The following is a 17,022-nucleotide window of genomic DNA, read 5'->3' as shown; positions in this document are numbered from 1 at the left end:
ATAGCTACACCTCACAGAGGACTTTGAAAACATTAGCTAATATAGCCTTGCAAAAAGCATCTGTTACTGTATCAGGTATCAATTAACCAGTCTCTTCCCCCAGAATTAAATTTCTGCTCAAAACAGAAGGCTCTGGGGATACTGACAACTATTATCAGGGAGTGGAAAGAAAAAGCAGCTTAATTTCAGCAGCCAGAGCTCATGAATTAAGGAAGGGTATAGGATGGGTAAGGAAACAGATTCCTTCCAATGGAGAGGAAAAGTACTATTTAGATTCTGATTTTAAAGTGTCTAGAAGAAAAAAGTCTACCTACTCTTAGACTCTGATGCTTTGGGATAAAAGAAAACAAATGACTGTAAGCTAAAGACAAAATGAAGTCTGTATTTTTTCAGGTTTATCCACCTTCTCTAATTTGGAATCTTCACTAAATTCAATTCCACTGAAATTTAAGTAGATATCATCTCAAAAAAAATATTAAAACCAGGCTTTAAAAACGGTGAAATCCAATTGAGCCTAAGGAACTAAATGGAAAATCAATAGTTTCATGTCCAGCATGGTGACTAGAGTTCGTAACACTGTATTTGTTATATCTGAAAGTTCCTAAGAGAATAGATCTTAGACCTCCTCAACACAAGAAAAAAAATTTTTGTAACTATGTATGAACTATGGATGGTAATAGATATTAACTAGACTTATAGTGGCCATAATCCTGCAATATGTATAAATATAAAATCATTATGTTGTACACCTGAAACTGATGTAATGTATATCAACCACACCTCAACTTAAAAAAAAAACAAAAAACAGTTGTTGTGGGAAGTGGAACTAAAACATCCCCTGATGGGGAGGGTTCATGAGGGCACCTGCAGGGCTGTATGTGAAGTGGGCAGTGGGACAGGTTCTCTTTTGCATTCCCAATAAACAGCACAGACCTGTCATCTAACTTTCAGACTCAACTTGAGATGTGTGCATCAAAGTGTGGCAGAATAGAAAAGCATTGGCTTTGGCACACGACGGATGATTTAACAATGATGGAAAACACAGAACCCTAAACAATTTTTTCCATTGAAACATAACATTTCTTTCTTTAAGTACATACATATACCTCACATATTATTAAAATATGCCTATCAACACAGTTTGGTACCCTTTAAAATACCTCATGTATAACCTATACATAAGACTTTGAAAAAAAAAAAAAGAGTGTGATTAGCACTTTGCAAATACTCCATGTAATTTAAATTATTTATAATGGCTCATGAGCTAGAGTTTGAAAAATAAAGACCAGTGCTTAAAAAACAGATTTTTGCCTTGAATTTTAATATTGCTCATAATGCAATTACTTTTTACTTACATAATACAATTTTCACACCTGCAGAATTGACTTAAGAAATATAATAAAATGTGCTAGATTTTTTACATAGCAAATACATAATAGCAAGTTCATGTTATACTAGATTCTAGCCTACTATTTCATATTTTCTTTCATTGCATTTGTAGTCCATTGCAGCTGTGGTATGATAAATTGTCACTTTTTAAAAAACAGGATTGCCCACCAATGTTTTTCTACCTCTAAACTAAAAGCTGCACTGAAATGGAACAGGTTGCTCACCTTAAGGATATTACGTGAGGCCCCCTGCTAGTTTGCTAAAGTGAACATTTCCACTGTATTAATAAAATTCACCTAAGTTTTCACAGCACAAATATGCTGCTATCCTTCATAGCGGCAATGAATTATTTTTCAATCCAACCAAATTCTGGTTGAAACCGTATGCTTGGATACCAATGTAAAAGTAAGTTCTAAAATGTTACCAAAGATAAGTGTAACTCTAACATGTATGTAAACTGAAATTTGAATGTTTAGAAGAAAAAAAACCTAATTCAAGGAACAAATATAGTTGAGGATTTAATTTAGATGATACCAGCGAAGACATGTGCATTTCAATATCCAAAATTGTGCTCTCAGTTTTATATTAATTAGTGCTAAAACAATGACTGGAAGCCTAGGAGTTCTTTTACTCATGTGCAAATATCCTGAGGTCTATTTCAGTGAAGGGTACCACAACCAAGCGGCCCCATTCATAGCTGCATAGGGGATATTTGGCTGTCCTTGGCAGTGCTGTGGCATAGGAGGGAGAAGCTATTTAAAGTGGCATTCAACACTTGTGGTTGTGTCAAGAGTGACTCAACGAGACATAAGTAAAAGCGTGAAATCTAGGGTGGCAATGACCTCTAGCATCCTGAAACAAAATCCTAGGAGACTAATGAAAATATTTCTTGCTGCTATTCTTGGACCATTAGAGTACTTTCCATGGACTTCATGCCCGATCAGGTTATCACAAAAGTCTGAATAGCTGTCTTACTTGGATGACAAAGTTGCATCCTCCCTAAATTACCAAATGTTCATTGAAGTTCATTGTATTTTTGTGCAGGTGGATTTTTTTTTAATATAATATGCTCTTATGGAGAGGTGCCAGTGTATATAAATAACAGGTACTCCCCACCCCTTCACACACACACACACACACACACACACACACACACACACACACACACGCATGCACAGACACACAAGAACAGACCTAGTTCAGGTCCCAGTCAGTGAAGACTGATACTACGTGGTTCACCTACCCTAGACACACAAACTTCACTACAAATGTTAGTTGCATCTATACACTTCGGGTTTCTGTCTTTAGTAATATCCAGAGTTCTTTCACTTAAAGCGTTATAAAGACATTACGATTTAAGGGTGAAATACATTTGCTTTATGCATTAGCAAAGAAGTTAATGCAAACATAGATGTACACACAGCCAAAACTAATTAGTACATAGATGCAAAATCTGATATAGTTTTGATGTTAGCTTTTAGTGAATCCTGTAAAAGTTTTGGAGGGATGAGAGCAAATGTCTCTCTCTTCCACTTTTCCACATGTCTCTGTGCCAGTCACTATGTGTTTTTCTCCCCACTGGTCCATGTCTAGCTACTTTACTCTAGATTGGTCATATGTATGGATGAAGGCTGACATAGCAATTACAGAGAAGTCTCAGTCTCCTCAAGTCCTTCAAAGTTCTGATTGTAAATTATAAAGTCCTCATCAACTCTATCCCAGGAGATGTGGGGACACAGTAGGTTGGGTGAAGGGCTGAATATTGCTGATAGATACATAAAGTGTGGCTTGTGGAACATGCCAGCTCTCTTGGCCTGTAGACTCCTTTATCCTTCTCTGGTCCAGTACAGAGGTAGGAGGGGTTTTAATGAGCAGGCTGTTGGTGGGCAAGAATAATTTCCAGGCTGGCTGCTACCTTAAAAAGCTTCTGTCACTCTTGGAATACCTAACTAGGGTATTTTTAATGAGGAATATGTCATGAGGGCTTTGTAAATGTCTACTGTACCATATAATCTCTATAAAATACAGGAAATTTAATAAGAGTTGGTATATGTAACAATAAGAAGGGAAAAATGGGTTTCGGCTAACAGTTCTGAGTGACCAGCTAAGCTTACTCTCTATCAGAGTCAACTAGTTCCAACAAACCAATCTTATATTATATGGAATTCAGATTTATACCTCAGCACATTATAGATTATTGAATGTCATAGAACTCTGAGGTTGCTCTCAAATAGAACAAAACCACGAATGCTCAATCAGTGCCAAAACCAAAAAAAAAAAAATCTATTGTAATCTATGGTTACTTCATGAATTATGCATCAGCAGCTGGAGGTTTTGTTTTGTTGTTGTTTTTTTTTTTTCCTGTGTAATCATGCTTTGATCAAAAAGGAACTTTTATTCTAGTAATTCTTTTAGAATCAACTTTGTTAATTATATTGAAAATATCTTTCTTCATTAGAATGGTCAATTCACATTGATAGAGCTCATATAAGAACACTTAATCTGAAGTATTATTCAAACATTTCCAGAGTCTTCCAAAGTGGGAAGTGTTAACTATTGTGACCATTCCTTCATAATAATTGTGCTTACCTGAAATAGTACATCATTCACTTTGTAAAATCTCTCACTTGAAATAAAGAAAACAAATCTGTTAATAACCAAAGTGTACACGAATTTTCAAAACCAGAATATTTAAATACTGCCAACATACTCTGTTTTGTGATAAAATTAGATAATGTAGAAAGAACTCCTTAGTTTTGTTTTGTTGTTGTTGTGGGTTTTTTTTTACTTTGAAAATTATAATTACTTATTGAGGTTTAAAAACCAAGCTGGAAGGGAATCTGAAAATCTTACTCTAATGTTAATGAAAACCAATGATTTTTCAAAAGAGATGGAAAAATTGCTTGAAAATTAAGACAGGCCTTCCTCGAATGGAACAAAGAAGCAAAGAGAAAAAGTACATGACTCTTGGGTAATTTCTTTTTTTTTTCAAAAATATTCACATGTAAGGTAATCATTTAGTTTATTGCCCAAACTGGGATATTTTTTAAGAGTGAAAGGAGATGCTGCTAATAATTAGCATCAGACAAAAGGCATTAACCAGGGCGTTCTCAGTAAAACCAGGGCCTATGGCACCCTTGGTAAGAGAACGTGCAATGTGAGCTTTTTATCAATTTCCTCTTCTGTTCTCACCATCCTTTCCCTGATCAAATGAGGTCAAGTGGACAAAAAGTGGTGCATTTTCAGGGCAGCCTTTCAGGGAAAGTGGAGAAGCATGGATCTCAAAATAGGACCACTAGAGCTAAAGAATGGAATATTGGAGACATTTTAATCAAAACCCAACATTTTCTGTCTTATCTGTTTTATTTTTTTATGTCTAATTTATTCCAGGCTTTCAACCAGTTAGTCTGCATGAATTATATATTTTAGAAAGAAAAAAAAACACGTATCTCCAACCTGAACCTCTACAGACTGGCAAAATTCTTTGAAGCTATCCTGTCTGAACTCTCATGCCATGTTATGGGAAGAGCAGGAACAACATAATCTGTACAGCTGGGCTGTGGAAAGGAAAGGGCAAGAAGAGAAAACCATAAACAACACAGAAACAGCATGATTGGCACACTAATTAGGCTACTGGCAATCCTAGATAGGAACCAGGGAACTGCACAGTCCACAGAGGTGCCCTGATGAAGGGAGATTTCCGTGTGTGCTCACAATGCATCAGTTTGTTTTGGGAGTCCTCTTAGGGTTTTAATGGCTACTCTTGTTGTATCACTAAAACGCTCATCAGAAAGCTAAATGCAGAGCTATGTATGGGCAGATTGTTCACCTGACTCTGTGTATGGGTGTGTTTGTGTGTGTGTGTGTGTGTGTGTGTGTGTGTGTGTGTGTGTGTATACACATATATATATACACACATATTATATATACACATACACTGTATGCTTCCCCTGCTATCTGTAGGTTCTCTTTATGACAGTTTGCTTTTTTAAATTGATTTTCAATGTTTATTTATTTTTGAAAGAGAGACAGAATGTGAAAGGGGGAGGGGCAGAGAGAGAGAGACACACAGAATCTGAAGCAGGTTCCAGGCTCCGAGCTGTCCACACAGGGCCCAAACATGGGGCTCAAACTCACAAACCACGAAATCATGACCTGAGCCAAAGTCAGAAGCTTAACCAACTGAGCCACCCAGGCACCCCTATGCCACTTTGCTTTTATGAAAGACCCACATTAGTACCTGTTTTCACTCAATGAGAGAAAATGGGAATAGAATTTTTCACTTTTATGAAATGCTGTTTCTTTGTTTTATGCCACTTCAGCTTACAAAAGATTTCATAGGAATGCTCTATTTTCAGATGATGGGGGAAACCTGTGTATGTACACACGTACACACACACACACACACACACACACACACACATGAAAGTTCTGTTCTTGGACTAAAAGTCAATAATTGGTGGTACTGTTCCAATATCTTTCTTTTTCTTTTAACCAAAGCATTAGAATAACTGATCTGTAAACTAGAAATAGAATGGCAATGTCATGCCATTCGTTTCCCCTTGGTGAGTACACAGGAGTTTTAATTTTATTTGGATTTATTTTCTTTTGACTGTATCTGTGACTCGAGACGCCCACACTCTAATTCAGTTAGAAGGTAGAAACTCAGAACTTTGACCTCTGGCTCTCCAGAGAGCTGGAGTTCCAGGGACGGACTCTCTTCATCTGCTACTACTGGCCTCCCTCTTGACCCAAAACTGTCTATGGTCTCCCAGTCCTTCCCATGCCTGCTTTAGGTGCCGTGCTGTGCCATGCCAATGGTGAAGGTCATGTGGTGAAGGTCATGTGTGGAGGTAATGAGCTGGAGGCAGGAAACACAGTCTCCTTTCTCCTGTTGCATGCATTCTCCATGGGATCAATGTCACTGCCAAAGAGAGAAAATTGGTCCTTGTGGGCAAGGGTAAAAAAAAATCTTAGATATTACAATAGTCTGTAGCTCTCCAAGCTCCACCCTACCTGACAAAATCTTATTCCTTAGTATTTAGTTTCTGTCTTTAGGGAGAATTTAAATTTAACTTAATTTTTCTCTGCAGGGGGCCATTAACAAAAAAAGGTTGAGAAATAATTCTCTAGTCAATCTGCTTCCCTTTCCTGAGGGAGGAGGTAGAGGGAGCAGTGGAGAGAGGAAGGAAGGGAGGAGGCAAGGAGGCAAGGAGGCAGGATGGAGAAGGAGAGAATGGGAACAACATAAGAGGATGAGGGAGGAATCCTTAGGTAAGTAAGTGGTGGCTGTAGATACACAGGAAAAGTGAGAAGGGGAAGCAGATGATAAGCGGTGCCCTTCCCCCACTCGACCTTGAACCCTGCCCAACAGGGTTGTTGGGTGGCTCTCACTGCACTTGTTCAGATGAACAGAAATATCTTTCTGCAGCCTTAATACTGTTCCTATCAAATAAGAGCTGCTTATCGTCCAGCTTCCTGACTGACTCTTGAGATGGGTCTGTTGGCCGGCATCGTCCTGAGCACCACATACACCTATGTGCCCTGGCTGATGCTTGCCTCCAAAGGCTCAGCCGTTTTCCTAACTGGCTTTGCCTGAAGACAGCTGACTTCCTTTGTCCTTGACCTTCTTCAGGTATCTAGAGTGAAGGCACTGTATAGTACTGAGCCTCTTTCCTTTCGGCTCTCAGGTGGGCCACGCTCCTTGTTGGCTATTGTTTCATCCCAAAGGCTGCCAATACCACCTGCCATAGGATCCACCTCCCTTAAATGCTTTCAAACACCTCTTGGACTAAAGTTTCTCTAGTGCAAAATTTAAAGGAGAACAGCTCCTGCAGTCCATTTGGGAAAAGGCCAAAGAGAAGGGAGAAAAATGTTTCCAAGGCAGAGGCTGCCTAAATTGCCCAGGGCTGGAAGAGGCACAGGATCAAGTCTAATTCCAATTCACTGCCCAGGAAACTGGCAGCCAGCAAGGCCCATCTTCTCCCCTTGCACATTCCCATGAAAGGCATGCCAGCACCAGGATTCCATGTCATGGTAATGCAGAGATTTGGGCCAACCATCCCATACATCCATTTGGTGGGTCCTACACTCACAAACAGGCTCAAGGTTAAATTTTGTCCCCTCTCTCTATGCAAGGGGATACAGTTACCCAGGTACTTGACTAATGAGACCGAAAGAACACAAAGTCCATCATACAGACATAAACTCGTGTCCAGTACCAGATCATACCACACCACAGGAAACTATGAAATAACAATTTCTATTAGCCCTGTTATTATTTTGTGAAAAGTACAATTCTATTCCATGCTATGCTGTGTATGTGTAAAAATGTCTATTTGTTAAATATAGACATTTAAAATATACCATCCTCCTGAACTCTGCTTTGGCATGGTTGTCAGTGATTACTGTACTACAAAGTTCAATTAATAGAAGTGACACCAGGAAGAATGTTCTCTAACAGCCAAATTATTACCTTCAGGGTCATGTCCAAAGACAAAATACAACAGGTCAATGGGCCTTGTGATGCTGTGTATCAAAGTGGATGCACATAGCATGGATTATGGCATGATAACTGAAGTGATTATGGAGTATTTATTCCATGTCACCAAATAGATATTTTAACCTATTGTGGAATATTTGACATAAAAGGTCAAGTTTTTCCTTTTATGCCAGGGATTTGGTAAGTAAACTCATAACTTTTAAACTTTCTTTACTGTAGAAATATTAATTATAAAATACAGAAAAACCAAAAGAGAAAAAAAAAACACTTTCAAGGATATGCAATACCTGTTTAAGCTAAGAGATTATTTTTTAAATTCTGAAGAAAAGAGTGTGTCTTTCTACATGTCCATTTTATCATTTTTTTAATGTTTATTTATTTTGAGAGAGAGCATATGTGTGTGAGAGCTGGGGAGGCACAGGGAGAGAGAGGGAGAGAGAGGGAGAGAGGGAGAGAGAGGGAGAGAGGGAGAGAGGGAGAGAGGGAGAGAGGGAGAGAGGGAGAGAGAGAGAGAGGGAGAGAGAGAGAGAGAGGAGAGAGAAGAGAGAAGAGAGAAGAGAGAAGAGAGAAGAGAGAAGGAATCCCAGGCAGGCTCCATGTTGTCAACTCAGAGCCCCACATGGGGCTTGATCCTGGGAACAGTGACGTCATGACCTGAACTGAAATCAAGAGTTGGACGCTTAATCAACTGAGCCACCCAGATGCCCCTCTACATGTTCACTTTAATGTGTGTAACCCACAGAGAGAATTCTATATATGTTCAACTGAATTATCAAACTGAACAAGCAATCACGGTAATCACAAGGTGAACAGATTCTCCTCCAAAGATATCTCACCTCCTGAGCAAGTCAGGAAAAACACATAGATTCCAAGCATTCCAACCAAGAGCTTCATAGTATAAGCAGGATCCTGATGTACCCATAACACAAACAGTGAGGGCTGGAGTATCATCCTACTGCAGTTTTAACAAAACAAACTGTTCCTAAGTTGTAAAAATACTATTCACACATAGCACTCACCTCACCATGAATTATTCTAGAGAAATAACAAGTTATATGATTTGAGAAGAGTACAGGAAAAGGTAGTGGTTTATATAAGACATCGTGCAGAGCTGTTTTTAAAAGGTTCCAAATCTCAGACAAATGAACAACATTTTCACTAAACTACCATATAATCAAATGTAAATAACTTCCATAATGTTTCTCTATTCAAACAGAGAGGAAAATGTTGATATTTAAATAAACAAATACAAACCCTTTATGAAAGTTTAGTAAAGAATCTACTCAGGTTAGCAAAGATTTGCTTAGCTTGATTAATAATTTGGAAACAAATTTATTATTTATAACTACATTAAAATTTCCAAAACAATGTCCTTAGCTGCTAGGTATAATGTGTAGGTAGATATCTTATCTGATATCTAATTTGAAGCAAGTTTCAACAATCTATCTGATGCGTAGGGGTATATAATAGCATAATGTAATAGGCCATTATCAACGTTACCTTCTTAGAGATGAAGAGATGGCTGTCTAAAATTTAGGCATTAAATGAACTCCCTCATCTGGGAAATCAGGTTATTGACCCTATTCTATCCTTAATAGAAATTTTTCAGAAAAACAAATGTGTGTACCTTAAGATATTTTCTATCAACAGTACCTAATTGTTAATAATGTTGTTGTAAGCAAATAAGCCATATTAACCTTCAAATTTTCTGTGATTTAGTTGCTTATTTTTACATATCTGGCTACCACCCTCTGGAACATTTGATGGAACAATGATTTTGACCTCAATTGCTTACAGGCTTGAAAGAGTTCATTTAACACCCCCAAACAATCTCATTCATCTTCAAAATTCACTCCATACTTTTAGCAGTGACTCAAATATGCAACTAATATTTGATGCTAGAAAGAGCAGTAACCTTTCTCAACCAAAACCCACAAGTGTAGCACATCTATTTCTTTCTTACAGATAAAAGAAAACAAATTATTCATAACTACAAAAAGACCTAGTTGAAATCTGTCCATTTGCTGTAAGATGTGCATTCTCCTCATCGTGTACAACAGAACTCTATTTTATTTCACTTATTTCCATGTCCTGGCCACAAGGTAAAACACCTCTAGAAGAAAACAAGATGCAAAACTAGGCATATCAAACAATGCAGAGGCAGTTTTATGACCATCCGCATTCAGTTCATTTGTATACATTATTTACATGTTGTAGATTATCAGATAGGATCTTAATTTCCAGCCAAATGGTGCATATGGCCTATTACACTTCCATAATCTTTACTGTTTTTAAGAAATAATAATTGAAAAAATTCTAATTCAAAGAATTCATATGATGACACGTTATTCTGCTATTTTTCTTTTCTCTATTCCACATTCCATTTTCATCTCTTATGCACAAAATACCAATACTATGCTTCTGCAGCTAAAGATGACTCTTGACACTTTATTCATTATTCATATTGCAATACAGTACTAAATATATGGGATGAAAATCAGTTTGCACTAACCCCCAAAGCTCTAAATAAAATTAGACAAACAGAATCATGCATTTGAATTAAATGCTGCAATTCATGGCAAAACAAAACAAACTTACTCTGAGATCCAGACATAAGCAGGCACAGTGGAAACATGAATTTACCTTCATTTTAAGCAAACAGGATGAACTATGAGGTAGAGTAATGCCTCAGTTGTGGAAAAAAACGATACGCCAACAGTAGGAAACATCATTGTCAGAGTAGACCTCACAAGGGAGGTAAACGGATGCATTCTGCACACTGACTTTGCGTGACCTTGCACAGCTTCATAAGATGGCCTCTTCCTCACGCATGGACCACCCTGCTCCTGCAGCCCTCTCAACAACACCGGGCCATACTCTCTCTTTACCATGATCCTCTAAAGAACCAGGCCAGGAGGCACCTCCTCCACCCTCAGTGACAGCACCGTGCCTCTATCCAAGGGGCCCAAGCCCCAGCCTTCTGCAGGACTCTGCATGTGATGGCCCCAGTGAAGGCTGTCTCCTCAAACTCTAGCCACCACCACCACACAGCGCCATGGAAACCAGAACCCTTCCAAAGCCTCTGTTGCCCAGGCCTGTCCCTACCCAATAACCATATTTAAGAAAGAGCAATGCCATCGGATGACATTACATGGGAAGAATAACTCTGAGTCTCTAAGCTTCTGGAAAGTGTCTTTCACCCTGTAGCCACATAACACCTAAAACGAAGACGATCGCGCTCTCTGGGAAGTAGGCAACACCTTTCCGACCACACACAGGGAAGCAACGCCCCGCTTGTCATACCTTTGCAGCCACGGACGAGTTAGGTTTCTCCAGCAAGTCCCAGAGCTTCTTCCTTTTCTCCGGGCAGCAGGTGTTGTCAAACTCTTCTCCCTCCCGCTCTCGCATTGTCTCGGCCTCCCGCCTCAGTTCTTCGTTCATCTGCTCCTTCTTTTGGTGATACCTGGCTTGGCAGCAGGACTCCAGGTAGATCTCATCAATACCCCAGTAATCGAGCTCCTGGCCAAAAGAGAGCGCACACATTTCTTCCATCATGTGGAGTTTCCCCGTCCGGTAGAAATTTAAGATGGAAGTGAAGGCCCCAGGATGCCGGTCAAAGAAATACTCGTTCTCACTGAGGTTGTAGTCGTCGCACACCTCCAGGAGGCTCTCGTGCGTGTTGCAGTCCCGGAGCTTCCCCAAGCGCGTCCGCGGCAGCCGGTCCAACGTTCTCCACAACACTTCGTGGTTGAGGCCCCCCACGTTGATTTTCACCCTCCGCGAGCACGTCTTGCTCCTGATGATGTCCACAGGTTCCGGCGGAAGGGAGAGCGTTGATCTTGAAGTCTTCCTGTTTAAGCCAGGGGGAGCCTTTTCTGCCATTTTGAACCGGGCAAAGCCACACAGCCAGGATCCTCAAAAAGTCTGAGCTGTGGGAGGGTCAGCTGAAGCGATATCCCTCTGAGGCAGGCATGTCCACCGACACAACTGGAAAAAAGCAACAATCACTCGGTTACTTCCACTTTCCTAAGGCATTTCCCATTCTCTGGGATCGCTTTGTTGTTCGTGCACAACCAGGAGGTATATATGGTATTAATTACCACGTATTGATGGAGATAGGAATCTTTGCCTTAAGATAGGAGAAAAGAGGAAAAGGCAAAACAATGCACTACACACACAGAAGAGGCTGTGCATTCGATTTTGTACATCTAGAGGTTGGCAACTCCCAAATTTATCACCAGAGACCACTTTCTCAAGCTCTAGGCTCAAATATCTGTGTTGAACAGCTCGTTCTAGATGAACCACAAACACCTTGAACTAAACTGACCACACCTCCAACCTGCCCACCAGTTCCTGTCCCTTCTCCATTTCAGATTTCTGGCTCTCCTCATACCCACACCCAGCTATCCCAGCTAAACTCTGAGAAATCCTAATCCATGTGTCTACATCCTAATAAGCACCAGGCCTTAACCAACCGTACCTTCTAAAGATTGCTTAAGCACTCCACTACCATTACCCAGTGCCTGTCACCCTTGAACCATGATTTTGGTTCAAACCCTCAGCATCTCTTGCCTACAATTCTACAACAGCTTCCTAAACTGGATCCCAAACTCTGGTGTTGTCAACCTAAAAACCATTCTCCATACAGCTACCAGAATGATCTGCTAAGATACAAACTTGACCTTTCCATGCTTTAAATCCTACAAAGGCTCATCATTCTCAGCAGTATAAAATTTCAGTTAGCCTTATTAGATCTGGCCTACCTCTCCACCCTTACCTCTCATCTCTCCTTCATCACTATATTCCAGCAATCCCAGACTACACACATCCTTCTGTCTCAAGTTCCTGGAACTTTCTTCATGCTGTGTCCTGCAAGGGCTTCTAGCTTTCCCATTTCCTTTTGGTTTTTGTTATTATTTACTTATTTGAGAGAAAGAGTGAGCAAGGGAGGGGCAGAGAGAGAGAGGAGACACAGAATCCGAAGCAGGCTCCAGGCTCTGAGCTGTCAGCACAGAGCCCCATGTGGGGCTCGAAACCAGGAACCGGGAGATCATGACCTGAGTCAAAGTCAGATGCTTAACAAACTGAGCCACCCAGGCGCCCCTCCCATTTCCTTTTGACTAACTGCTGTTTCCTCTTCAAGACCCATTTCAGACATCATATCTTCCAAAAAAGGCCTCCATGATATCCCTCCTCTAGGATCATGAAGCTCTGTGAATGTCACTTCTATGTCATCATACCACTGCAATAACACCTTTCCCACAGGACATGGGGAATTCTTAAAGACAAAAAGTATCTTGTCTGTTGTATCCTTGTCACTGAAGCACAGTGCTCATAGATTGTGAGGGTTTAATAAATGTTAAATAATGGATCAATTCTTTGTTTTCCACAAAACAGCTGACAAAAGACCAAGTAGGGCTAATGTATATGGCCAGAAAAATGCATAAATGGGGTTATTTGAATGACTTGCCTAAAATGTGTTTATTTACATGTTGTGTATGTATATGTTTGTGTGTGCATAGTATATGTCAGAATGTGTGTGTGTGCGTGCGTACGTGTGTTTGTGTTTGTAGTCTTTTGTTCCACAGCTCTTTTCTCCTAATTCTTTAAGACACTACTGCTCTAGTATTCCCTCTTGTTGATCTATTATTTTGATCTGCAGCAGCAAGCATCTTCTTATTTGATCTGCCCCTGTAATGTTTTTGCAGAAAATCATGGAGTTTCAAGCAATACCTCCAAAACACCAATTGTAATGCAAAACACCATGTTTCACAGTCAATGCCTTTATACCAAAGGGAAAAACTCTCAGATTTAAGAGGTCCTTATAATTAGAACTCTCTTTTAAGATACACACCAATGACTGCAATGTCTCTGATTTCTCCACTCCTGTGAGTTGAATTTATTTCTCCATCTGGAAGCCAAGTATCCTCTCAAATGAAAACAAGTCATATTTGTGGGAAAAAAAGTAGATGGACTATATAAGAAGTATTTCATATATGGCCAATAAATACAGTTGACTTGAGAGTTTTTTCAACTACATAGTGACAGAAATATTTTGAGTAGATAAATACACACTTTCATCTCAGGTCCCCAAAATACATATTTTTACAAAAATAAAGAAGAGCCACAATGACTGGGTAAATCACTTAAATTCTCCGAGTCTCAATTTCTTACTCTACAAAATGAGGATAACAGTATCTACGGTATCACAGGCAGAATTATGATGACTCAGTGAGCTGGTTTAGGTGAAGTGCTCACTACAGGGCGGTAGATCTGAACAGAGTAAGAAAATCTGTATTTCTCATTTTAAGTTTGGTTTCTGTAAGGCCAGGAACTGTTGGCCCCACCTTTTCTGCACCTGCACTGTACCTGCACATGATAGGCACCTCACAGCATGTATCCTTGATGCCATCAATGCCCATGCCCAAACCGTGTACTCAGGTGACAAAAGAATGTGTATATATACACATACAAAAAACTGAGCAACAATATTAGGATCAGGGAAAACAATTAAAAATATTAGAGATGGGCAGTTCCGGTAGCAAATCGGAATGTCTGTTCTGCATTAAATAACTGGGTGGCAAATGCAATGACATCTCAGCAATCCATAAAGATTATGTGAACAGACCACATGAATAATACACAAAGGCTAATCCGTTTTTAACTGGCTACAAATAAAGGTAAAATGAATTTACTCTTTCTGAAATATCATGTCTTACACTAATATGAAAAAGATAAACAGTTTTGGAACTGACTAGAATATCAGAATCGGAGGTTTCCCGGAAAGAGTGAGAACAGACTCCAACACTGATACAAACATCTCATGTTCATGGTCAGGGGCTTAGTGTAACGTGCGTATCTCGTAAAAGGCATTACTAAACGTATAAATGTTATTTCACAGTTACCATTTTTCTCAGCTAATTTCACACATGATTTACAGTGAATTTCCTTTTTGTAGTTTGTATGTCTCAAGTGAAGGGAGATCATAAGACATATTTCAAAATATCTTTTTTTACAGTTCAAAATCTTTCTGTTATAGGAAATCCAGTGTCGATTGCAAATCCTACCATAAAAGACAGCTGAAATTCAATGCCCCATCTTCAAAGCAGGGGTAGAGCAGCTTAGGATGAGAGAATGTGACCCACTGATTTGATTTTCTTAAGACTTAATTTTCTGAAGACTCTGATTACTGTTACAGTGGTTAAGTTTTTCTTTTCCCTTGCCAGAATGTTCTGCTTGTTGCCTGATGAGGAGTGGAGGCTGGAGGACAGAAGTTCTCAAGCAGTTGAAGAGCTGTGAATGGTGTTGAATTCATCAAGCTTTCAGAATAACAGTACAAAACACATGGTCGCATTTGGAGCCTACAGTTCAAGTGCAGAGCACAGTACCTCTGAAATGCACTGAGCCTTTCTGTTTGCTGGCCTGCCTGTCATTCTCCCTTCTCTTTGTTTCTCTGCACTTTTTCCCTCCCACTTTCCTGTCTCTGTTTCCCCACGGGCTGCTTATCTTTTTCTTCCATTCCTCTTCCGCTGTTCCAGTCTTGTTCCCTCACTTTTTCTTCCCTCAGATCCTTTGACCAACCGAAAAACCAAACTATACACAGTAAAACCTTGGATTGCGAGTAACTTGTTCTGCGAGTGCTCTGCAAGATGAGCAAACATTTCTAACACGTTTTAACTTGATGAAAAAAATAATGTCTTGTATTACCAGCTGGACGTGAAGCTAAACAACATCATGTGATCACAGCTGAGCCAACGGTTCTTGAAATTCACTTTGAAATAGGAGTGCTTTGGATCACCAGCATGTTCCTAGAACAAGTTATGCTTGCAAAGCAAGGTTTTACTATATTTGCAAACTTGTTTCTATCTCCTTAATATGAAATCCTCCTGAGCTGAAAATGCCACATCTCTATCCAGAAGAAGAGAAGAACATCTAAATTGAGCTGCTTTGTATGGGAAGTTGTATGAAACTGCACAAGGCTCTGCTCTGAGGCTCAGGACCGCTGGGTACAGTTGGGCTGACCTTCTGTCTCCCCCTCATCTTTCTGGGTGGACTTGTTTCCACCACTAAACAATGTCATTTTATGCCTACAAGTCATTAATATCCTATGACACTTGGCTAATCTTTCCTCCCGCTATGATTCCATGACCTCTACCACCCTCTGCTCCAATCACCATCTTCAGTTTAGCTAAAAGTAAACACATCATACTACTTTAGAGTTAGTGAAGACTTTTCCTGCCCAGCTTCTTAAAAAAAAGTTTTTTAAAAAAAAACATCGTCTTCATATTTCAAGAACTCTTTCATGTTTACCAGAGGTTGAAAATACCTTCAGACCATCATAAAAGTTTCACGTCTTTTATTTAGTGTTTAGTTAAATTTCTATATTTTGAGTTTTCATTTTTCATCTACATTATTTTCTGCTATATTTATCTTACTTCTCACAATGAACCTGCCAGTTCCCTCTGGGTTAGGTACTGTGTCTTGATGCTCTTAAGAGCTTAAAGAATTTAGGTTTTTAATTTTAGTAATTAAAATGGATATGATGCGATGTTTTTTTCACATTTAGTTTTATAAGTGAAATTATGTCTATCATAATAATTTTACTCCATAAAAATTAATCATCTAATTAAAGTTAGCATATAAGTATAATATAAAATATAATAATTCAATGTTTAAACGATATAGATGTTAGGCCGTTGTATAGAACTTACGTTAGAAACTGAAGACATTTTTATTTCATGGGCAAAATCTAAGTGAATTTTTCTTTTGGCAGTTTGTTGATTTATTTCACTTCATTTGATCAACTGAAAGTCAAGCTTGCAACAATCAGCCGACCAGTGCAAATGTACTAAAATTCCCTTCATTAGTCTGTTAGAGAAAAAAGCGACTCTTTAAACAATAAACAACAACAAACATTCTCGTTTTGCACAGCTGCACTGTGCTCTTACCAGCAGCGTAAAATTATACTGCCACCCGTTCAGGGCCAAACCTAAAACACAACTTTCTGATCATGGCATCGTAATTACAGCTTGAGACTCCAGGTTGTGGCTGTGGGGGGGTAACTGTGTTCTCAAAAATACTACCATTATGTCATACACTTGACACTTCCTCAGGGTAGCAAGGCAGGAGAA

At 39.3% G+C, this 17,022-nt stretch overlaps 1 protein-coding gene across 1 annotated transcript in view; it reads right to left on the bottom strand.

The window, feature by feature from the left end:
• The window catches only part of KCNB2 (potassium voltage-gated channel subfamily B member 2), a 355,264-nt gene extending 343,491 nt beyond the window's left edge, over positions 1-11,773 (bottom strand). The window contains exon 1 of the mRNA XM_007080367.3: positions 11,195-11,773. Coding sequence (XP_007080429.1) covers positions 11,195-11,773 — 579 coding nt within the window. The remainder of the gene's footprint in view (positions 1-11,194) is intronic.
• Positions 11,774-17,022: the final 5,249 nt, after the last annotated feature.

Source organism: Panthera tigris, chromosome F2 (assembly GCF_018350195.1).
Source record: "Panthera tigris isolate Pti1 chromosome F2, P.tigris_Pti1_mat1.1, whole genome shotgun sequence".
Lineage (NCBI taxonomy): Eukaryota > Metazoa > Chordata > Mammalia > Carnivora > Felidae > Panthera > Panthera tigris.
Note: the sequence above shows the minus strand (reverse complement) of the source record. Positions and strands in the feature narration are given on the sequence as shown.